Source organism: Haematobia irritans, chromosome 4 (genome assembly GCF_050003625.1).
Source record: "Haematobia irritans isolate KBUSLIRL chromosome 4, ASM5000362v1, whole genome shotgun sequence".
Lineage (NCBI taxonomy): Eukaryota > Metazoa > Arthropoda > Insecta > Diptera > Muscidae > Haematobia > Haematobia irritans.
In genome coordinates this window covers 147,793,054-147,818,912 of record NC_134400.1, presented here as the reverse complement: position 1 = coordinate 147,818,912, position 25,859 = coordinate 147,793,054, and the positions used below count along the sequence as shown (strand labels likewise).

The 25,859-nt window shown below is 35.1% G+C and overlaps 1 protein-coding gene across 1 annotated transcript; it reads left to right on the top strand.

Moving 5' to 3' along the window:
• Positions 1 to 1,813: 1,813 nt before the first annotated feature.
• Positions 1,814 to 25,488, top strand: LOC142235806 (uncharacterized). Its single transcript, XM_075307065.1, has 3 exons — positions 1,814 to 6,001; positions 6,047 to 6,101; positions 25,346 to 25,488. The coding sequence occupies exons 1-3, from the start codon at positions 1,814 to 1,816 to the stop codon at positions 25,486 to 25,488; spliced, it is 4,386 nt and encodes a 1,461-aa protein (XP_075163180.1).
• The last annotated feature ends 371 nt before the right edge of the window (positions 25,489 to 25,859 follow it).

The window sequence follows — 25,859 nt, the reverse complement described above, 5'->3', positions numbered from 1 at the left end:
AAAATTTATCCGATCCGGTTGAAATTTGGTACGTTGTATTAGTATATGGTCTCTAACAACCATGCAAAAATTGGTCCATATCGGTCCATAATTATATATATAGCCCCCATATAAACCGATTCCCAGATTTGGTTTGCGGATCCTCTAAGAGAAGCAAATTTCATCCGATCCGGCTGAAATTTGGTACACGGTATTAGTATATAGTCTCTAAGAACCATTCAAAAATTAGTCCATATCAGTCCATAATTACATATAGCCCCTATATAAACCGATCCCCAGATTTGAACTCCGGAGCCACTTGTACGAGCAAAATTCATCCGATCCGGTTGAAATTTGCATCGTGGTGTTAATATATGGCCGCTAATAACCATGCCAAAATTGGTCCATATCGGTATATAGTTATATATAGCCGATCCCCAATCACACAAAAATTGGTCCATATCGGTTCATAATCATGCTTGCCACTCGAGCAAAAATAATCTAGCAAAATTTTATTTCTATAGAAAATTTTGTCAAAATTTTATTTCTATAGAAAATTTTGTCCAAATTTTATTCCTATAGAAAATTTTGGCAAATTTTATTTCTATAGAAAATTTTGGCAAATTTTTTTTTGAAAATTTTGTAAAAATTTTATTTCTATAGAATATTTTGTCAAAATGTTATTTCTATAGAAAATTTTGTTAAAGTCGTATTTCTATAGAAAATTTTGTCCAAATTTTACTTCTATAGAACATTTTGTCAAACTTAATTTAATCGCCCATTTTAAGTTCAATATATACCACGTATGGACTATGTGGTATATATTACAGTATTAGGAAGTTTTAAGATACCTTGTCATCGGCAAAAGTTACCGCAACCCAAGTAATTCGATTGTGGATGACAGTCTTCAGTAGAAGTTTCTACGCAATCCATGGTGGAGGGTACATAAGGTTCGGCCTGGCCGAACTTACGGCCTTAGATACTTGTTAAGTTTAATATATACCACGTATGGACTATGTGGTATCTGTTACGGTATTAGGAAGTTTTAAGATACCTTGTCATCGGCAAAAGTTACCGCAACCCAAGTAATTCGATTGTGGATGGCAGTGATTAGAAGAAGTTTCTACGCAATGCATGGTGGAGGGTAAATAAACTTCGGCGTGGCCGAACTTACGGCCGTATATACTTGTTTCTTCTTCATATGGGCGTTTTGCCGCAATTGCGACTGTTTTGAGAAACCACTGTGCGAGCAAAATTGTCCAAATAATTAGCAGCAGAAATATATGCAGCGACAGCAGCAGCATCAAATGCCCAAAGCATTGGTGCATCGCTATGCGTGCTCTCATCTACGAATTTGTATGTACATCGCTGTGTGTATGATTTTTACATTGCTAGCTAAATTACAATTGTCAACCAAACATACCTACATGCATTGCATTGTTAAGGGCCATAAAATCTAGCGGTGTAACCAAAAAGAAAACGATCAATGCAATATACATACAAACATTTCATTTGCATATTGAATTTTGATTTTTAGTTTTTAGTTGCCAAGCAGAATTCAAATAAAACCAATTCGATCGCAAACTTTAAAAATTTCGTAGTTTTATTTTTTCGCACTAGCCTGTAAAAAAGCTTACAGGCTCTAACATTTGGTGACCCCGACGTGATCCTCCAAAGCATTTCGTCGATAATTGGTATCAATTTGGATATTAATTTACTCCTTTGGTTGGATTTCACGATTTTTCCATTCGTTAAAAAAATCAATTCGGATTTTGTACCAAAAAAGTTGTGATTTTGGCTTGTAAAAATTTACATAATTATGCCCAAAAATACCATGTCGTCAATTAATGAAAGTGGAAAAGAAGGGTCCGATATGACCCAATGTCTTAATCGAGTTGCCTCTATTGGTAAACAGTTGGCCGATATAAATGCTCGTTTGACTCCAGAAGAATTAAATAATATGGATGATTCAGACCTTATTGTTCGCCTTGATTACGTCGAAAATTTGCATTCTCGTTTCGATCAGTCCATTGTATCCCTCGAAGAAAGTGGCGAAGGAGATGTGGACCACTCCATTCGTTCAGAATTTTTAACATCCTTCTTCGAAGTCAAAGCAAAAATTAAGCGTAAGTTGAATACAAGTCGCAGCGCTCCATGCCATCCCCCATCATCAACACTTCGACAATTTTCGTTGGATGAACCCCCAATTGTACGTAGAAGCAGATTGCCTGAGCTAAAACTTCCCCAGTTCAGCGGCGCATATACTGATTGGCCCGATTTCTTTGCCATGTTTACCACTGTGGTAGCTAATGACATGGAAATTACAAAATTAGAAAAATTCCAGCATCTCCGTGCATGTTTAGTTGGATCTGCGCTGGATGCAATTTCATCTTTGGAACCATCAGACGCAAGCTACGACGAAGCTATAAAATTGTTAAAAAATAGATTTGATAACAAGCTTCTTAACTTTCAGGCACATATTAAAGAAATATTTGCACTTAAGCCGGTCATCAAGGGTTCTGCCTCAAGTCTTCGACAACTGAGCGACAAACTAAACGCACATATGAGGGCTCTTGGAACAATGTGCAAGAAAGATGAAATAGCGGACGGACTCCTGATTTATTTAGTCACTTCGAAGCTCGATACTCCAACACAAGCCAAATGGGAAGAAGGCCTCCAAAACGATCAGCTGCCAACATGGTCATCTATGACAAACTTTCTTGACAAACGGTGTCGAATGCTCGAAAATCTGGAACACTCATCAATATTGAAAGTACCCACTCAAATGGTAAATAAAAAATCTAATAACATTCGAAGCTCACTTGTGACATCTGGAAATGCACTCCAAATTTGTAACTTTTGTGACGGTAAGGATCATTTAATTACAAATTGCTCTAAGTTCTCAAATCTTTCGCCAACATTGCGTTTTAAAGAGGCTAAAAAGCTAGATCTCTGCCTTAATTGCTTAAGAAAAGGCCATCGACTTTCAAAATGTAAATCTAGTACATGTCGACATTGCGCTATGAAGCATCATTCATTATTACATATGGAGAATAGCATCTCAGAGAATTTTGCATTACAACAAACCTCCAATCACCCAACTAACCATCCACAAACAACAACTCCCCAAACTGCAACAATTTCCCAATCCTCTCTTGTTTCATTTAACCCATCGCAACAACCCACAGGCTCTCTTTCAAATAATGATGTTTTATTAGCTACGGCCATCATTCTGGTAAAAAATAAATTTGGTACCTTTGTTCCCTGCCGAGCAATTTTAGATTCGGCTTCTCAGTTAAACTTCATTACCAGCCGTTTTGCTGCTCAAGCCCAACTTAAATTAAATCCATCACAATTTTCTATATCTGGTATTGGAGAGGGTAATTTAGTAGCTGACAAATCCGTAGAAATTTTGATCAAATCTTGCCATAATAATTATTCTGCTTCCTTTGTTGCCGTTGTTATTCCAACAATAACAGAATATCAACCTAATCCAAATATTGATGTAAACCAAATGAAAATTCCCCAAAATGTAAGCTTAGCTGATCCAGAATTTTACAAAAAGGGTAGAATTGATATTTTAATTGGAGCCGGTCTCTTTTTTGATCTAATGAGTGTGGGTCAAATAAGATGCGCAAACACTTCAACAATTTTGCAAAAAACTCAGCTGGGTTGGGTGGTATCGGGGGGAGGATCCAGCTTATCAAAGTCATACTCATTAGCAGTGGCGGGTAAAACCCATTCAAATATGACAAATGAAAATTTGGAAGATATTCTTAAAAGTTTCTGGGAAGTAGAACACAACTTCGAAAAGAGCTCAAAACAGTCGATAGACGATATTTTTTGTGAAGAACATTTTAAGAAAAATACTTCGCGTTTGAAATCTGGAGCATATTCTGTTGTTTTACCAAAAAACCAAAACTTTAATGAACTTGGCGAATCTTATAATCGCGCCCTCAAGCGTTTTATGAATCTTGAGAACAAGCTCAAAAAGATGCCACAAACTAAGGAAAAGTATATTGCCTTCATGAATGAATATGCCCAGTTAGAACATATGTCGCCAATTGTATCTATGCCCAAATCAACAAAAACGTATTTTCTTCCCCACCATTGTGTTCATAAGGAAGATAGTACAACAACAAAGCTTAGAGTTGTCTTCGATGGTTCGGCTAAAACAACAACAGGTTTATCACTTAACGACACCCTACATTCGGGACCAACCATCCAATCGAAACTTTTTGACATACTAATTCGATTTCGTTTCTTTAAAATTGCCCTGAGTGGGGATATATGCAAAATGTATCGGTGTGTTTATGTCACACACCCAGATGATTACCTACAATGCATTTTATGGAGAAATGACCCACAAAACGAAATTCAAATTTACAAATTAAACACCGTTACATACGGAACAAAACCTGCAGCATTTCTCGCAATTCGTACGATGCATCAGCTTTCTATAGATGAAGAAGATTCTTTCCCGCTAGGTGCAGAAATTGTCAGGCGTGACTTTTATGTCGATGATTTGATATCGGGCGGAAATTCAGTGGCCGAAGTTAATGAAATTAGGAAACAAGTTTCTCATCTATTACAAAAAGGCAATTTTCAAATAAGGAAATGGTGCTCAAATGACTGCTCTGTTTTAGATGAAGTGCCACTTGCTGATCGTGAGACCTTCCTGGAATTTCATGATGGCACGGATATAACTAAGACGTTAGGACTGGTATGGACTCCAGACCTAGACAACTTTGTTTTTACATTTTCGCACATTAGTGACAACAAGCCAATATCTAAAAGAAATATTTTATCATCCATCGCCCGATTTTATGACCCGCTGGGACTAGTTGGACCTATAATAACAAGGGCTAAAGTTTTTATGCAAATGCTATGGAAGGATAAATTAGAGTGGGATGAAAGTTTGCCCCAGCATTTGCACTCAGTTTGGCAGCAATACGTATCTACATTTAATCTTGTTGATAAATTTATATTTCCAAGATTTGTTTCCATTGCAGGCTCCAGTGTTCAAATCCACGCATTTTGCGATGCCAGCCTTTCTGCATATGGAGCTTGTGTGTATGCGAGATCAGAATTGCAAGGCCAGGTGAAAATTGTGTTGCTATGCTCAAAATCGCGTGTAGCCCCATTGAAGGTTCTAACAATACCTAAGTTAGAGCTATCTGCTGCAGCGCTGCTTGCAGAACTTTTACAAACGATTTCATCTGCGCTTGGTACTGAATACCAGTATCACTGTTGGACTGATTCAATGATCGTTTTGTCATGGCTTCGGGAGGAATCATCCAACTATAACATATTCGTCGCTAACAGAGTAAGTCTCATACAAAAGATAACAAAAAATATGATATGGCACCATGTTCCGACGGCATTCAATCCAGCCGATATTTTGTCAAGAGGAGCTACTCCTGAAGAACTCCTTAAATCCAGTCTATGGAAAGAGGGTCCAGATTTTTTGACTAAAGGTCCAGAGCTATGGCCAAAATCTTTTAACTTCATTGAAAATCTTCCAGAACGTCGTCGTGTTGCCCTATTAATCTCATCAAATTATGATTTATCGATTACATGCAAATACGCCAACTCATTTCCTAAGATTCAACGTACATTTGCTTACGTGTTTAGATTTTTGAATTCCATAAAAATGAAAAGTTTTGGAAAATTGTCAGAATACGAAATAAAGATGGGTACATATCTATTGATTCGAAATATACAGCGAACTAATTTTACCATGGAGTTCAAGGCTTTAAGAAAAAATGAAAATATACCATCAACCAGTAAACTTTTTTCACTTTCGCCCTTTTTGGATTCAAATGGATTGATCAGAGTAGGCGGACGTTTGCAGAATTCAATTTTGTCGTTTGAAGCACAACACCCAATTATAATACCAAAATCACATCCCGTCACTTCATCTTTGATTATGCATTACCATCAAAATTTATTGCATGCTGGGGCACAATGTTTACTCGCCAACATTCGTCAGAAATATTGGCCCATTGGAGGCAGAAAATATGTAAGTGCAGTTATAAATAAATGCATTCGATGCTTTCAAATTAAGCCAACAATAGCCGAACACTTAATGGGAAATTTGCCAGAAGAACGGGTGAAGCCAAGTAGAGCATTTCAAGTAACTGGACTAGATTTTTGTGGACCGTTTTATTATAAGTCGGAAGTAAGGAATCGACCTCCTATAAAATCGTATGTTTGTATATTTGTGTGTTTCACAACAAAGGCGACACACTTAGAACTAGTGCCAGACTTATCAACTTCATCTTTTTTATTGTCGCTCAAAAGATTTGTTTCAATTCGTGGAAAGCCAAAAACTATCTGGTCTGATAATGCCACAAATTTTGTCGGGGCAAAAAACGAATTAGCAGACCTTCGGCAGTTATTTTTCGACATATATATGGCAGCTATATCTAAATCTGAACCGTTTTTTTCCAAAATCAATAGCGATTGCCTCTGTTCTACAAAACGACCCTATACCAAATTTGAGAACGATCGGACTTAAACTGCGACCTGTACTTTGAACACACACGGACGGATGGACAGACGGACATCGCTAAATCTACTCTGAATTCAAATCTAAGACGATCGGTATTCTAAACGATGGGTCTCAGACGTTTCCTTCTTGGCGTTACATACAAATGCACAAACTTATTATACCCAGTACCACAGTAGTGGTGAAGGGTATAATAAAATTGAGCTAACGAATAAATTTCATATATACAATGAATCTTGCTATTAATGAACTCGTTCATTGCCTTAATGAAATCTGTCCCTTAGCCAATGACAATATATATCGTTCGCTTAATTTTAATGACACATTCCTTAAGTGTACAATATGACACACTACTGAGGACATGTTTGTATATTGAACTTATTTGTATATGAATTTTATCGCTTTTGTGAGGCTACTAAAGGAAAACTCTTTTACTAATACTCACTCACATATAGATGCACATTACCAATACTTTTCACATATCGACGACCCATATGCGTACGCAGTCAAAAATAGTGCGTGTGGAGTTGCATACGCAATTCACCGGTCACTGAGCCAACGCCCAAACAATTTAAAAATATGTGGCTGTGTGTGTGAAGTGTATGTGTTAATTTCGATATATGGTATGTGCTCAGTGCTAGTTCGATGCAACAATGATGCAATAACCTAGTCACTAAGGCAAGATAAAAGCCATCAATTTCATATATGCTATTTGTTGAACACAGCAAAAAAAATATTTATGAAAATATATCTTCATTGTAGTATAAGACAGGAATTCATATCCCAATTGTATAATTTTCACTTGACCCGCCCCGACTCGACTCAGATTCATTTAGAAGTTTCTCAGAGAAGAGTGAACCCAAAGGCAAGTTATTGTTAACCTCTAACAGAAAGACTTATATGAAGAGTATTTTTTTAGAGCTATTGGAGAATATTAACAATTATATACAGCAATTATATATTATTCGGCCGGGCCGAATCTTCAATACCCACCACCATGAATCAAATATAATAGTTTCCTTTGAAAATTTCAGGAGGGTTTGATGACAGATATTTTCCCAAGCAGATCAGTTCAACCAGTACGCTTCCCACAGATAAATGTAAAGATTTTACCTATGAAGACCAGATCAGATTTATAAGATTTATAAGAACCATTTTTTGTTTGAGTTTTAGAGGAATCATAAACATCCCGTGTAAGTGTGCAAGAAAATGATGAAATAACGCCTTGATTTGAAATCTATAATCCGTGAATTTTCATCCCAATTATGTAAATGACTACGAGAAGTAAAATCTGGAAATTTTGCATTGAGTTTCAAGCAATTTTCATGATCAGTGCGCCTTCTATACCCTCAATAAGTGAAATCGGTCTATATGGAGGCCTTACCAAATGGATCCATAAAACTAAATAATATACACTTTGTCAGTATATTTTCAATTTGTGGATAATCGGATAAAAACCAAAACTTTTAGAAACCCTCAGAGTTAAATCGGGAGTTCGGTGTAATGGGGGCTATACCAAAACATGGAAGGATACACACAGTATTCAGCACATTTAATTGTAGTTCTAGAATCTAGACCCCAAATCGGAGGGCCGGTTAATAAGGGGGATATATCAAAAACTGTGCCGATACTCAATATATTCGGCACACCTCTTTATGGTCCTAGAATACCTCTAGATTTCCAATTTCAGGCAATTTGGATAATTTGCTCTTGGAGGAGCAACATTCATCCGATACGGTTCAAATTCGGAACGTGTTGTTAGTATATGGCCGCTAACAATCATACCAAAATTGGTCCATATCGGTCTATAGTTATATATAGCCGATCTCCAATCACACAAAAATTGGTCCATATCGGTTCATAATCATGGTTGCCACTCGAGCCAAAATTAATCTACCAAAATTGTATTTCTATAGAAAATTTTGTTAAAATTTTATTTCTATAGAAAGATTCGTTCAAATTTTATTTCTATAGAAAATTTTATCAAAATTTTATTTCTATAGAAAAATTTCGTAAAATTTTATTTCTATAGAACATTTTCTTAAAATTTTATTTCTATAGAAAATTTTGTCAAAATTTTATTTCTATAGAAAAATTTGTCAAAATTTTATTTTTATAGAAAATTTTGTTTAAATTTTATTTCTATAGAAAAAATTGTCAAAATTGTACTCTATAGAAAATTTTGTTAAAATTTTCTTTCTATAGAAAATTTTGTCAAAATTTTATTTCTATAGAAAATTTTGTGAAAATTTTATTTCTATAGAAAATTTTGTCAAAATTTTACTCTATAGAAAATTTTGTTAAAATTTTATTTCTATAGAAAATTTTGTCAAAATTGTATTTCTATAGAAAATTTTGTCGAAATTTTATTTCTATAGAAAAATTTGTCAAAATTTTATTTCTATAGAAAGTTTTGTTCAAATTTTATTTCTATAGAAAATTTTATCAAAATTTTATTTCTATAGAAAATTTTATCAAAATTTTATTTCTATAGAAAATTTTGTGAAAATTTTATTTCTATAGAAAATTTTGTTAAAATTTTATTTCTATAGAAAATTTTTTTCAAATTTTATTTCTATAGAAAATTTTATCAAAATTTTATTTCTATAAAAAATTTTGTGAAAATTTTATTTCTATAGAAAATTTTGTGAATATTTTATTTCTATAGAAAATTTTGTCAACATTTTATTTCTATAGAACATTTTCTTAAAATTTTATTTCTATAGAAAATTTTGTTCAAATTTGATTTCTATAGAAAATTTTGTCAAAATTTTATTTCTATAGAACATTTTGTCAAAATTTTATTTCTATAGAAAATTTTGTCAAAATTTTATTTCTATAGAACATTTTGTCAAAATTTTATTTCTATAGAAAATTTTGTGAAATTGTATGGAAAATGTTGTCTAACTGAATTATATACGTATTTGATCGATCTTTTTTGATCTAATATATACCACGTATGGACTTACAAACTTCAAACCCGACACAGACCACTGAGCACAGATTTACAGAAATCTAATACAAGACATGAGCTTTGTAAGGAGAAAGTCCATAACTTTGTAAAATATTAATACAATTAATGTTATATTTTTTTTTTGCTAAATATTGTTAAAGTTAATACTGTTAAATAAATATTTAAACTATTACAATTTATAGATAATATCTCGCGAAATTTACACACTATTAAGGACAAATTTCTTTAAATGAAATTTCTTTAATGAATTTTTAATTAAAAGGAAGATTATAATCTTTGCTTCAAAATTTTTTAGCAATAAATTTAGGACACACATTTTAAAAATTTGCATCCCTTCGTTAAAGTTGCATGTCTTTAAATTAAGGTAAATTTTTCTTAAAGTAAAGAAACACATTTTTGATTTAAAGAAATCGTCCTTAAATTAACTGTAATATTGAATCTTTAGATTTAAAATAAAAACGCTTCAAATATAGGCTAAGACTTATTTTGAGGAATTAGCGTCTTTAGTATAAAGTTTTTTGGAATTAAGATGTCTTTTTACTTCGAAGTATCCGTCATAATTTGGATTTTTAAACTGGCATTAGTTTGTACGTGAATAGCTTAATTCATATACCGGAAGAATAGAATGAAAATTCCATAAATGAGATCTGTATCCTAATTTTAATTTTATGGATCCTAGATTTAAAGCCAGATAGATCGCAAAAAAATTTCCTTATTTTACAGAACCCGTATCTTTGGCTCGGAATCAATACCAAAATCCTTAAAGGAAGGTCAAAATCTTTGGATCCAAGAAATCTTTTTTTGAGTGTATGAGTGTTCTTTTCGATAAAGTTGCATTTCGTAAATGGTAATTAAAAATCCAACAAGTATATACGGCCGTAAGTTCGGCCAGGCCGAAGCTTATGTACGCTGCATCATGGATTGCGTAGAAACTTCTTCTAAACACTGCCACCCACAATCGAATTACTTAAGTTGCGGTAACACTTGCCGATGGCAAGGTATCTTAAAACCTCCTAACACCATCTTCTAAATTGTATGTAAGTACATACGTGGTATATATTAAATCAAAAAAGATCGATCCAATACGTATATAATTCAGTTTGACAAAGTAGACATAAAATATTGACAAAATTTTCTACAGAAATAAAATTTTAACAAAATTTTCTATAGAAATAAAATTTTCACAAAATTTTCTATAGAAAGAAAATTTTGACAAAAAGTCTGCAGAAATAAAATTTTAACAAAATTTTCTATAGAAATAAACTTTTGACAAAATTTTCTATAGAAATAAAATCTTGGTAGATTATTTTTGGCTCGAGTGGCAACCATGATTATGAACCGAATAAAATTTGAACAAAATTTTCTATAGAAATAAAATTTTGACAATGATGAAAATTTTATTATGAACTGAATAAAATTTTAACAAAATTTTCTCTAGAAATAAAATTTTGACATAATTTTCTATAGAAATAAAATTTTGGTAGATTATTTTTGGCTCTAGTGGCAACCATGATTATGAACCGATATGGACCAATTTTTGTGTGATTGGACCAATTTTGGTATGGTTGTTAGCGACCATATACTAACACCACGTTCCTAATTTGAACCGGATCGGATGCATTTTGCTCCTCCAAGAGGCTCCGGAGGTCAAATCTGGAGAACGTTTTATATGGGGGCTATATATAATTATGGACCGATATGGACCAATTTTTGCACGGTTGCTAGAGACCATATACCAATACCATGTACCAAATTCCAGCCGGATCGGATGAAAGTTGCTTCTCTTAGAGGCTCCGCAACCCAAATCTGGGGATCGGTTTATATGTGCGCTATATATAATTATGGACCGATGTGGACCAATTTTTGCACGATTGCTAGAGACCATATACCAACACAATGTACCAAATTTCAGCCGATTCGGATGAAATATGCTTCTCTTAGAGGCTCCACAAGCCAAATCTGGGGATCGGTTTATATGGGGGCTATATATAATTATGGACCGATGTCGACCAATTTTTGCATGGTTGTTAGAGACCATATACCAACATCATGTACCAAATTTCAGCCGGATCGGATGAAAGTTGCTTCTCTTTGCGGCTCCGCAAGCCAAATCTGGGGATCGGTTTATATGGGGGCTATATATAATTATGGACCGACGTCGACCAATTTTTGCATGATTGTTAGAGACCATATACTAACACCATGTACCAAATTTCAGCCGGATCGGATTAAATATGCTTCTCTTAGAGGCTCCACAAGCCAAATCTGGGGATCGGTTTATATGGGGGCTATATATAATTATGTACCGATGTCGACCAATTTTTGCGTGGTTGTTAGAGACCATATACCAACACCATGTACCAAATTTCAGCCGGATCGGATGAAATATGCTTCTGTTAGAGGCTCCACAAGCCAAATCTGAGGGTCCCTTTATATGGGAGCTATACGTAAAAGTGGACCGATATGGCCCATTTTCAATACCATCCGACCTACATCGATAACAACTACTTGTGCCAAGTTTCAAGTCGATAGCTTGTTTCGTTCGGAAGTTAGCGTGATTTCAACAGACGGACGGACGGACGGACATGCTTAGATCGACTCAGAATTTCACCACGACCCAGAATATATATACTTTATGGGATCTTAGAGCAATATTTCGATGTGTTACAAACGGAATGACAAAGTTAATATACCCCCATCCTATGATGGAGGGTATAAAAATGTCGGAGAATTTTCGTTAATTTTAAGAATCTCAAAATTTGGAATACAATTTAGTTAAATTTTCGCACGAGATAGTTCATTTTTCCCATAATACAGTTTACTCCTTTTTATACCCTCCACCATAGGATGGGGGGTATATTAACTTTGTCATTCTGTTTGTAACACATCGAAATATTGCTCTAAGACCCCATAAAGTATATATATTCTGGGTCGTGGTAAAATTCTGAGTCAATCTGAGCATGTCCGTCCGTCCGTCTGTTGAAATCACGCTAACTTCCGAACGAAACAATCTGTCGAATTGAAACTTGGCACAAGTGTTTGTTATTGATGTAGGTCGGTTGTATTGCAAATGGGCCATATCGGTCCACTTTTACATATAGCCCCCATATAAACGGACCCCCAAATATGGCTTGCGAATCCTCTAAGAGAAGCAAATTTCATCCGATCCGACTGAAATTTTGTACATGGAGTTAGTATATGGTCTCTAACAACCATGCAAAAATTGGTCCACATGGGTCCATAATTATATATAGCCGAAATATAAACCGATCACCAGATTTGACCTCAGGAGCCTCTTAGAAGAACAAAATTCATCTGATTCAGTTCAAATTTGGTACGTGGTGTTAATATATGGCCTCAAAACCCATGCAAAAATTTGTCGAAATCGGTCCATAATTATATATAGGCCCTATATAAACCGATACACAGATTTGACGTCTGGAGCCCCTTGGAAGAGCAAAATTCATCCGATTCGGTTGAAATTTGGTACGTGATGTTAGTATATTGTATCCAACAACCATGCAGGAATTGGCTCATATCAGTCCATAACTATGTATAGCTTCCATATAAACCGATCCCCAGATTTGACCTCCGGTGCCTTATGGAGAAGCAAAATTCATCCGATCTGGTTGAAATTTGGTGTACGTGGTGGAATATATGATATTTAACAAAAGTGGTCCATATCAGTCTATATTCATATATAGCCCCCATATAAACCGATCCCGAGATTTGGTTTTGGAGCCTCTTGGAGGAGCAAATTTCATCCGAGTCAGTTGAAATTTGGTACATTGTGCTAGTAAAGGGTGATTCTTTTGAGGTTAGGATTTTCATGCATTAGTATTTGACAGATCACGTGGGATTTCAGACATGGTGTCAAAGAGAAAGATGCTCAGTATGCTTTGACATTTCATCATGAATAGACTTACTAACGAGCAACGCTTGCAAATCATTGAATTTTATTACCAAAATCAGTGGCAGAAAATCCGCTTTTTTATCGACAAATTTTGTTCAGCGATGAGGCTCATTTCTGGTTGAATGGCTACGTAAATAAGCAAAATTGCCGCATTTGGAGTGAAGAGCAACCAGAAGCCGTTCAAGAACTGCCCATGCATCCCGAAAAATGCACTGTTTGGTGTGGTTTGTACGCTGGTGGAATCATTGGACCGTATTTTTTCAAAGATGCTGTTGGACGCAACGTTACGGTGAATGGCGATCGCTATCGTTCGATGCTAACAAACTTTTTGTTGCCAAAAATGGAAGAACTGAACTTGGTTGACATGTGGTTTCAACAAGATGGCGCTACATGCCACACAGCTCGCGATTCTATGGCCATTTTGAGGGTAAACTTCGGAGAACAATTCATCTCAAGAAATGGACCGGTAAGTTGGCCACCAAGATCATGCGATTTGACGCCTTTAGACTATTTTTTGTGGGGCTACGTCAAGTCTAAAGTCTACAGAAATAAGCCAGCAACTATTCCAGCTTTGGAAGACAACATTTCCGAAGAAATTCGGGCTATTCCGGCCGAAATGCTCGAAAAAGTTGCCCAAAATTGGACTTTCCGAATGGACCACCTAAGACGCAGCCGCGGTCAACATTTAAATGAAATTATCTTCAAAAAGTAAATGTCATGGACCAATCTAACGTTTCAAATATAGAACCGATGAGATTTTGCAAATTTTATGCGTTTTTTTTTAAAAAAAAGTTATCAAGCTCTTAACAAATCACCCTTTATATGGCCGTTAACAACCATTCCTAACTAGGTCCATATCGATCTATAGCCCTCAGATAAATCGATTCCCAATCACACAAAAATTGGTCCATATCAAGTTCATACTTGTATATAGCCCCCACATAAGCAACCCCCATATTTCAATTCTGGCTCTCTACGTACCGTGCAAAAGTTCATATCGATTCATAATTATTTGTAGACGTACCTATACATACCTTTTTTGTGTAATATATACCACGTATGGACTAACTCACGATTTAGAAAACGATGTTAAGAAGTTTTAAGAAGTTTCTACGCAAGAAGAAGTTTCTACGCAATCCATGGTGGAGGGTACATAAGATTCGGCCTGGCCGAACTTACGGCCGTATATACTTGTTCTGTGTAGGTTTTCCAAAACTAACCTAAATATTCTCTCATTGTTGGTTTACGTTGTTGTTTTTGGTAGTATGTTGAAGGAATACGAAGAAATTTTTCACTTGAAATTAATCTTCTCAACATACACTACATTCCATAATCAAACTCACAAATTCAATGAAATTTCCACCCCCGCTGATCATTGCAAATTCTTTCGAAAGGTGTGAAGAATTAAACACTTTATATGTTATCCTATACATTGAAGCCTGAGGTTTCAATGTTTCGTTCTTCTAGACTATAAGACATGGATTTTGCAACCGGAAACGGAAAACATATTTAACAACATAATATAAAATAAATAGATTTACCTTCTTTCAGCGAAAATGTTCCTCCGTAAATTTCCCTACACTGTTACATTCTCTTGTTGTTTTTTTTTTTTTTTGTTACTTTAAAGTACTCCAGTATATGAAGAAACACCCATACACCCACACCCTGAAGTAAAATGAGACAAACCTAAGGTAAAACATTCAGACAGACAGACAGACAGAACAAAGCCTTCAGGTATTTGCCAATACAACATTAAGAAATTATTACGGCGATGCACGTTGTCAGCACCGTCATACTGTTTACCACATCCCACGTCATCTATGTGCGATGGAATAAAGGAACGTGTGGTTGAATGCCAGTAACCCAAAATTTAAACAACTTAAACGATTCGCATTTCTCAATGGAGTTGAATTACTCACATAAAATGCAAAATGACCTAAGGTAGAAATTTACAAAATAAAAAAAAAAAACAAGTATATACGGTCGCAAGTTCGGCCAGGCCGAATCTTATATACCCACCACCATGGCTTGCGTAGACACTTCTTCGTAGACGAAAGACTGTCATCCACAATCGAATTACTTGGGTTGTGGTATCTTAAAACTTCTTAACATCGTTTTCTAAATTGTGAGTTAGTCCATACGTGGTATATATTGGACAAAAAAGTTACATTACTGTCTACAAATAATTACGAATCGATATGGACCTTTTGCACGATACGTAGAGAGGCAGAATTGATGGTGGTCGCTTATGTGTGTAGAGAGCCAGAATTGATGGTGGTCGCTTATGTGGGGGCTATATACAATTATGAACTTGATATGGACCAATTTTGGTGTGATTGGGGATCGATTTATCCAAGTACTATATATAACTATAGACCGATATAGAACTAGTTAGGCATGTTTGTTGACGGCCATATACTAGCACAATGTACCAAATTTCAACTGAAATTTGCCCCTCCAAGGGGCTCCAAAACCAAATCTCGGGATCGGTTTATATGGGGGGCTATATATGATTATGGACTGATATGAACCAATTCCTGCATGGTTGTTAAATATCATATATTACGTACCAAATTTCAACCAGATAAGATGAATTTTGCTCCTGCAAGAGGCTCCGGAGGTCAAATCTGGGGATCGGCTTATATGGGGGCTATCTATAATTATGGACTGATATGAACCAATTCCTGCATGGTTGTTGGATACCATATACTAACATCACGTAACAAATTTCAGCCGGATCGGATGAAATTTGCTTCTCTTAGAGGCCCCGCAACCCAAATCGGGCGATCGGTTTATATGGGGGCTATCTATAATTATGGACTGATATGAACCAATTCCTGCATGGTTGTTGGATACCATATACTAACATCACGTAACAAATTTCAGCCGGATCGAATGAAATTTGGTTCTCTTAGATGCTCCGCAATCCAAATCTGGGGATCGGTTTTTATGGGGGCTATATATAATTATGGACCGATGTGGACCAATTTTTGCATGGTTGTTAGAGACCATATACTTACACCATGTACCAAATTTCAGCCGTATCGGATGAAATTTGCTTCTCTTAGGGGCCTCGCAAGCCAAATCGGGGGATCGGTTTATATGGGGGCTATATATAATTATGGACCGATGTAGACCAATTTTTGCACGGTTGTTAGAGACCATATACTTACACCATGTACCAAATTTCAGCCGGATCGGATGAAAATTGTTTCTCTTAGAGGCTCTTAAAGCCAAATCGGGGGATCGGTTTATATGGAGGCTATATATAATTATGGACCGATGTGAACCAATTTTTGCATGGTTATTATAGACCATATACTAACACCATGTACCAAGTTTCAGCAGGATCGGATGAAATTTGCTTCTCTTGGAGGATCCGCAAGCCAAATGTGGGGGTCCGTTAATATGGCGCCTATACGTAAAAGTGAACCGATATGGCCCATTGGCAATACCATCCGACCTACATCAATAACAACCACTTGTGCCAAGTTTAAAGTCGATAGCTTGTTTCGTTCGAAAGTTAGCGTGATTTCAACAGACGGACGGACGGACATGCTCGGATCGACTCAGAATTTCAATACGATCCAGAATATATATACTTTATGGGGTTGTAGAGCAATATTTCGATGTGTTACAAACGGAATGACAAAGTTAATATACCCTCATCCTATGGTGTAGGGTATAAAAATAGAATAGGTCAACCACTTTAGTTATTGATCTATTTATGTAGGGGTACTTTTTCAAGGTTAAAGGGCAAATACTCACATGGTAAAGTGAACTTTAAAAGGATCGGATATAACATATGTTGCTCCTCCAGGAGTCTCCTGGTTTGGGAATAATTTAGAAAATACAAGTTTGAGGCAAACTAAATATATATTGCGGCTTTTGTGTTCTCAAAAAAGTCAAATATTTCTAAATAGACCAGAATCCGAACCGATACCCATAACATCTACTTATGGGCTCACAAAGTTGCATTTCAGAAGTTTCAGGTCTATCAGATGAGATATGTATTGATGATATATGTATACGCCAGAATACGAGCCCATCGGGCACACCATATTTGAGATATCTACTTACGGGTACGGTACGACAATGGGCCCTAGGAAAACGAGCACCATAAGTCAGATGAAACAGTGCCACAAATGTTGGGTATGAATATGAACCCCAGTACAATGGAAATGAAGCATGCAAGTCGACCCAAAAATAAAATTAGGACTCATTTTCACTTTTGATTTAAAAGACCATGTGAAAATAAACCCAAACTGATGGAAAAACAAGTAGGGACCGTCAAAAGTCGGGTCATGCTGAGCATATTATACCCTAAACCACTTTGTAGATTAACAACTCAAATCCTTTAAATTTGTTATATATATATATATATATATATATATATATATATATATATATATATATATATATATATATATATATATATATATATATATATATATATATATATATATATATATATATATATATATATATATATATATATATATATATATATATATATATATATATATATATATATATATATATATATATATATATATATATATATATATATATATATATATACATATATAAAATTCAATCTATGTTTGTTTGTATGTTCCGAGTTGGCTCCGAAACAGCTGAACCGATTTACTTGAAACTTTCAGAGATCATAGGGGGCGTTCATGTGGTGAAAATAGGGTACCTCATTTTGTGACAACTTGTCGCGGACCTCCCCTCTGTCGGACTTTTTTAAAATTGGACCAAAGTTGACCGATTTGCTTGAAATTTTCATTGAAGGTTCGGGTTGGCATCTAGACAAAGATCCGCTACTTTATATTTCGATATTTGGTGGAGGAGGAGGACCTCCCCTTTGTTCGACTTCTTTTAAAGTACAGTGAAAAAAAAACTAAAATTCTCTAAATTGTCTGAGATTTAAAGAGAACATGCGGTGAGGTTATGGAATTAATATGGGGTACCTGATGATTTCATATGTGGACGGGGAGGGGGACCTCGCCCTTGCCCTACCTTTTGAAACTTGGAAAAAAATTATGCGATTTGCTTGAAATTTTCATTGAGTGTTGGGGTTGGCATATATACAAAAATCCGCTATATTATTTTTCGATATTTTGTCGGGGAGGAGGACCACCCCTTTGCCCGATTTTTTTTAAAGTACAGTGAAAACAAAACTAAACTCCCCCGACTGAAATTTTACGGAAAAAATGAATAAAATTTATATCAGGTTCCTGATTTTTTATTAAAATTAAAAGGGCATAGGGAGACATCCGCTTCTCTTAAGTAAATACATACAGAGAAACAACTAAACTTTACCGAGTTACTTGAAATTTACAGAGGACTGGTTACGATATTAATAGTTGATACCTGATTTTGTGATATTTGGACGGAAGAGAGGCCGCCCCTTTAGGCTTATAATTTGCTTGACATTTTCTGGGACGTTTACAAAAAATACGCTACATCACTTTTCGATATTTGGTCGGGGAGGAGGTCCTCCTCTAAAACTGCAAAAAAAAATCTTAAAGTTTTCTTGAAATTTACAAAGGCAGTGGGGGAAGGTTATGAACGAAGAGGCAACCTTCCTTGCCCCACCCTTGAAGAAAAGTTTCAAGAATTTTCAGGGAAGGTTAGGGGTGCTATTCACTACGGTGTTTGTCGATATTGTAACGGGTAAAGTGACGTCCCTTTAAAATAATAGAGCAAAATTTAAACATCTCCGATCTACTTGAATTTTACAGAGAACATGGGAGGAGGTGATTAAAGTTATACATGATTTTTAAATTAGTATATGATTTTTCGATATCTGGTTGGGGAAGGGGAACATTGAAATAAACTTTGTCGATTTACTTCTATAGAATTTATAGGGACCATTAAGTAGTTGTGAAATTAATATAGGGAGCGAAGGTGGGGTGAGGGTTCCCTTTTTTTTTCTTAAATTGAAAGTAGAGGGTTGTCCGTAAATGGGAACTCGGTACATAATTTTATGATTTTTGCACAGGCTTCTGCCAGACTTCTTTTTAGTAAAGAACTTAAATTTACATGAAATTGGCAGCCAACGTAGAGGGTGCATCATTTTCCAACATTTTAGCAAATGTTAATATGGTAAAATTTTTTACTTCTTTTGCTTTTTCCGATTTATTGGATGGGAAACAGTAATTCTTTGTATGTTATTATAATATAGTGCTTAATTTTCAGATATGTTGAGGAGAAGAATACCTTTCCTTGACAAACCACACTTAAAATTCACAAGAAATATAGAAGATTGTCCAACTACTTGAATACAGAACATTATTTAAAAAATTTGGAGGAAGGGTACACCCTCTCCCCGACATTTTTTAAAAAGAACCGTTTTACATATGCATATCCGCCGTATTTGTACCTATAAACGAAAAAGCAAGTAGTCCGATTTGTTTGAAAGAATTCAAATCTTTTCGAATTTGTTTTCAGCACGAATGATATGGTTGACTAAGTTAACGCAAAATGTTCCTACAAATACGCTTCGGAAGGTGCAGCGAAGCGGGCGGGGTTACGCTACGCAGCGAAAAAAATTGGAAGTTCTTCCAAAGGCACAACTTTAAGATGCACTCCCAATGATGTTCTTTATTTTAACTACATAGGAAGTTCTTTTAATTCAATTTTTTATAACATGGTTTTTTCATACTTTTAATGGGTAAAAATTCATAAAATGGTACAAATCATTTAAATTTTGTCGAAAAAAATGCTAAATTCAATCTGAAAAAATTGTGAATTTTTGAAAATATTTGAGGTCAAACGTTTCCGACAAGCGTTAGAATCCATTAAAAATTATAACAAATTATAAAACTTATTTATTTGACAAAATATTACATCCAAAATATTGAATTCGGACCACACCTAAAGAAGTGATGCAAATTCAGTGCAACGGCTGTTGAAATGGAGGACTTCCGTCCTATGACAAGCCCATGTTAAATTCATCGCTTCTGAGTCAAGTTTGCACCACTTCCGGATCCAAAAATAACATTTTCATTACTTTTTTGGCGACGCTTTTTTTGCTGGGTAGTTTTAAATAAAAAATATTTTAATTACACTGAAAATAATATTGTCGTTAGGCCAAAGATTTCATGTCCTTAAAATACGAATGCAAATTTTGCTTACCATAGAAGATGCATTTCTCTAATATATAGTTTATTTCCTTGTCCAGAAGACGATAAACTTTTCAATGAAGTCGTATTGTCTTTATAATAAAGTGATTTGCTTTAAAAATGGGTATCATAACATGAAAGAAAAAAATTTTGGTCTAAGGTCAACTTGACTTTAATAATTCAGAAAAATTCTTTAAATTTAATGAAATTGCAAAAAAGCAAAAAATCGTTCAACAAGTATATACAGCAGTAAGTTCGGCCGGGCCGAATCTTAAACACCCACCACCATGAATCAAATATTAGCGTTTCCTTTGAAATTTCAGAGGGTTTGAGGACAGATCAAGCAGAGCAGTTCAACCAGTACACTTCACGAAGATAAATTTAAAGATTTTACCTATGAAGACTATATCAGATTCTGGATTTATAAGAACCATTTTTGTTTGAGTTTTAGAGGAATCATTAACATCTCTTGTAAGTGTGTAAGAAAATTATAAAAAAACGTCCTGACTTGAAATCTTAAATCTGTAGATTTTCACCCGAGAAATAAAATCTGGAAATTTTACATTGAGTTTCAAGCAATTTTCATGATCAGTGCGCTTTCTATACTCTCAAGAAGTGAAATCGGTCTATATGGAGGCATTACCAAATGGACCGATAAAAACTAAATCCGATACACGTTTTTGTGAGCCTAAAATACCAGAATATTTACAATTTCAGGGAAATCGGATAAAAATACGGTTTCTAGAAACCTAAGGAGTTAAATCGGGAAATCGTTGTTATGGGGGCTATACTAAAATACGGACCCGAAAATACCTCAAGATTTCCAATTTCAGGCAAATTGGATAAAAACTACGGTTTCTATAAGCCCAAGAAATAAAATCGGGAGATCGGTCTATATGGGGGCTATACCACAACATGGATCGATACTCACCATTTTTGGCACACGTCTTTATGGTCCTAGAATACCTCTAGATTTCCAATTTCAGGCAAATTGGATAAAAACTATGGTTTTTATAAGCCAAAAAAGTAAAATCGGGAGATCGGTCTATATGGGGGCTATACCAAAACATGGACCGATACTCACCATTTTTGGCACACCTCTTTATGCTCATAAAATACCTGTAGATTTCAAATTTCAGGCAAATTGGATAAAAACTACGATTTCTATAAGCCCAAGACCCCAAATCGGGAGGTCGGTTTATATGGGGACTATATCAAAACCTTTAACGATATAGCCCATCTTCGAACTTGACCTGCATGCAAAATTTCAGCACGATTGCTTCATTATTGAAGACTGTAGCGTGATTACAACAGACAGACAGACAGACAGACGGACAGACGGACATCGTTATATCGTCTTAGAATTTCTCCCTGATCAAGAATATATATATACATTATATAGTCGGAAATCGATATTTCGGAATGACAAACTTATTATACCCCCGTCACCATTCTATGGTGGTGGGTATAGAAATAGGACATGTATTTTAAAACTTTATTTTAAAGACGTTTCCATAAACCAGCAATGAAACATATGTCTAGTTAGGCTTGTGGAGATTGGTATCTGCACACAAAAAAATTTTTTCTGGTTCAATTACGAAATTAATTGATCCAAATATTTTTTTAATTGAAATGCCTTCAATCACAGAAATGATAGTATCAATTAAAAATTAATTGAAGGTCAATTAAAAAATTAATTGAACCAATTAAAAAATTAATAGATACTATTAATTTTTGTGATTGATTTTTGTTTCAATTAAAAAATTTGTTGAATCAATTACATTTTTAATTGAATATTTTTATACCCTCCATCATAGGATGGGGGTATATTAACTTTGTCATTCCGTTTGTAACACATCGAAATATTGCTCTAAGACCCCATAAAGTATATATATTCTGGGTCGTGGTGAAATTCTGAGTCGATCTAAGCATGTCCGTCCGTCCGTCCGTCTGTTGGAATCACGCTAACTTCCGAACGAAACAAGCTATCGACTTGAAACTTGGCACAAGTAGTTGTTATCGATGTAGGTCAGATGGTATTGAAAATGGGCCATATCGGTCCACTTTTACGTATAGCCCCCATATAAAGGGACCCTCAGATTTGGCTTGTGGAGCCTCTAACAGAAGCATATTTCATCCGATCCGGCTGAAATTTGGTATATGGTGTTGGCATATGGTCTCCAACAACCATGCAAAAATTGGTTCACATCGGTCCATAATTATATATAGCCCCCATATAAACCGATCCCCAGATTTGGCTTGCGGAGCCTCAAAGAGAAGAAAACTTCATCCGATCCGGCTGAAATTTGGTACATGATGTTGGTATATGGTCTCTAACAACCATGCAAAAATTGGTCCATATCGGTCCTTAATTATATATAGCCCCCATATAAACCGATCCCCATATTTGGGTTCCGGAGCCTCAAAGAGAAGCAAATTTCATCCGATCCGCCTGAAATTTGGTACATGATATTGGTATATGGTCTCTAACAACCATGCAAAAATTGGTCCACATCGGTACATAATTATATATAGCCCCCATATAAACCGATCCCCAGATTTGGCTTGCGAAGTCTCCAAGAGAAGCAAATTTCATCCAATCCGGTTGTAATTTGGGACATGGTGTTAGTATATGATCTTTAACAACCGTGCCAGAATTGGTCCATATCGGTCCATAATTATAAAGGGTGATTCTTTTGAGGTTAGGATTTTCATGCATTAGTATTTGACAGATCACGTGGGATTTCAGACATGGTGTCAAAGAGAAAGATGCTCAGTATGCTTTGACATTTCATCATGAATAGACTTACTAACGAGCCACAACGTCGAATTTTCAGTGAATGGGCCCTAGAAAAGTTGGCAGAAAATCCGCTTTTTTATCGACAAATTTTGTTCAGCGATGAGGCTCATTTCTGGTTGAATGGCTACGTAAATAAGCAAAATTGCCGCATTTGGAGTGAAGAGCAACCAGAAGCCGTTCAAGAACTGCCCATGCATCCCGAAAAATGCACTGTTTGGTGTGGTTTGTACGCTGGTGGAATCATTGCACCGTATTTTTTCAAAGATGCTGTTGGACGCAACGTTACGGTGAATGGCGATCGCTATCGTTCGATGCTAACAAACTTTTTGTTGCCAAAAATGGAAGAACTGAACTTGGTTGACATGTGGTTTCAACAAGATGGCGCTACATGCCACACAGCTCGCGATTCTATGGCCATTTTGAGGGTAAACTTCGGAGAACAATTCATCTCAAGAAATGGACCGGTAAGTTGACCACCAAGATCATGCGATTTGACGCCTTTAGACTATTTTTTGTGCGGCTACGTCAAGTCTAAAGTCTACAGAAATAAGCCAGCAACTATTCCAGCTTTGGAAGACAACATTTCCGAAGAAATTCGGGCTATTCCGGCCGAAATGCTCGAAAAAGTTGCCCAAAATTGGACTTTCCGAATGGACCACCTAAGACGCAGCCGCGGTCAACATTTAAATGAAATTATCTTCAAAAAGTAAATGTCATGGACCAATCTAACGTTTCAAATAAAGAACCGATGAGATTTTGCAAATTTTATGCGTTTTTTTTTTAAAAAAAGTTATCAAGCTCTTAACAAATCACCCTTTAAAACATTCTCCAGATTTGACCTCCGGAGCCTCTTGGAGGAGCAAAATTCATCCGATCCGGTTAAAATTAGGAACGTTTTGTTAGTATATGGTCGCTAACAACCATACCAAAATTGGACCAATCACACAAAAAATGGTCCATTTCGGTTCATAATCATAGTTGCCACTAGAGCCAAAAATAATCTACCAAAATTTTATTTCTTTAGAAAATTTTGTCAAAATTTTATTTCTATAGAAAATTTTGTTCAAATTTTATTCGGTTCATAATCATAGTTGCCACTCGAGCCAAAAATAATCTACCAAGATTTTATTTCTATAGAACATTTTGTCAAAAGTTTATTTCTATAGAAAATTTTGTTAAAATTTTATTTCTGTAGAAATTTTTGTCAAACTGTTCTTTCTATAGAAAATTTTGTCAAAATTTTTATTTCTATAGAAAATTTTGTTAAAATTTTATTTCTATAGAAAATTTTGTTAAAATTTTATTTCTATAGAAAAATTTGTTAAAATTTTATTTCTGTAGAAAATTTTGTCAAAATTTTATGTCTACTTTGTCAAACTAAATTATATACATATTGGATCGATCTTTTTTGATTTAATATATACCACGTATGGACTTACATACAATTTAGGAGATGGTATTACGAGGTTTTAAGATACCTTGCCATCGACAAGCGTTACCGCAACTTAAGTAATTCGATTGTGGATGGCAGTGTTTAGATGAAGTTTCTACGCAATCCATGATGGAGGGTACATAAGCTTCGGCCTGGCCGAACTTACGGCCGTATATACTTGTTTAAGACTCAGTTAAAATTTTAATTGGAAAAATTTTCGCGATTTTTTTTTTTCTGTGTGGCATTTACTTTTTAATAACTTAATAATACCAATTCGTTAATCTTCATGTCCAATAAGGTCGTATTAAAAATTTTAATACTATGTAGAATAAAGTATTTTCTTTAGGATCAAATAACCTTAAATTTATGTCAAATTATGTCTCTGCATTTTGGTTTATTTGTTTCTAATGAGAAACTTTTCACACCAAAAAAAACCTCGCTTGTCTGAAATTTCGTTCTTCAGAAATGAAGACTATTCCTTCATTACAATATTACGTGCTTCCCTCTGGTATTTGTTCTGGCTTCCCAATTTTCCAAAACGCCTATTTCTTGCATCAGACTCCAACTCTCAGTAATAATATCTAATATAATCACAATTCTTAGCATATAGCGTATGTGAATCTAAAGTGGGTAAAATTAATGCCGTCAACTATTTGTTATCCCGATTTGCTGTCTATCTTACAGCAATGAGTGTACGACTCCAAAGAATATTTCTTAAAGTGAGCTACTTCCATCACTTTATGTAAGGAACAACTTCTTTACATGGTTTTCTTTGTGATTGGCCCAAAGCATTTACTATGCCGTGTGAAGAAGCAAACAAAGAAATTCTAAAACGCTTAAAAGTATTTGAGGAAAAACGAGGAAGATGAAGAAAAATTTACAACTTTTTTTATTTGCCATCCGTACTCAAAGTTTCTCGCTGTGTCAATAACTTGTAGGCATAAACGATAAAATTTTTCGAAAGAAGCCTTCACTGTAACATTCTAAAGGAATTTAATAGCAATAGTTAGGTTACATAGGATTATTATAAATACATAAGCATTTCTGCTTAGTTTAAGGTAAATAGTGACCATTGCAACCAAGAATAAATTGAATATATTATATACAGAAATCGTAA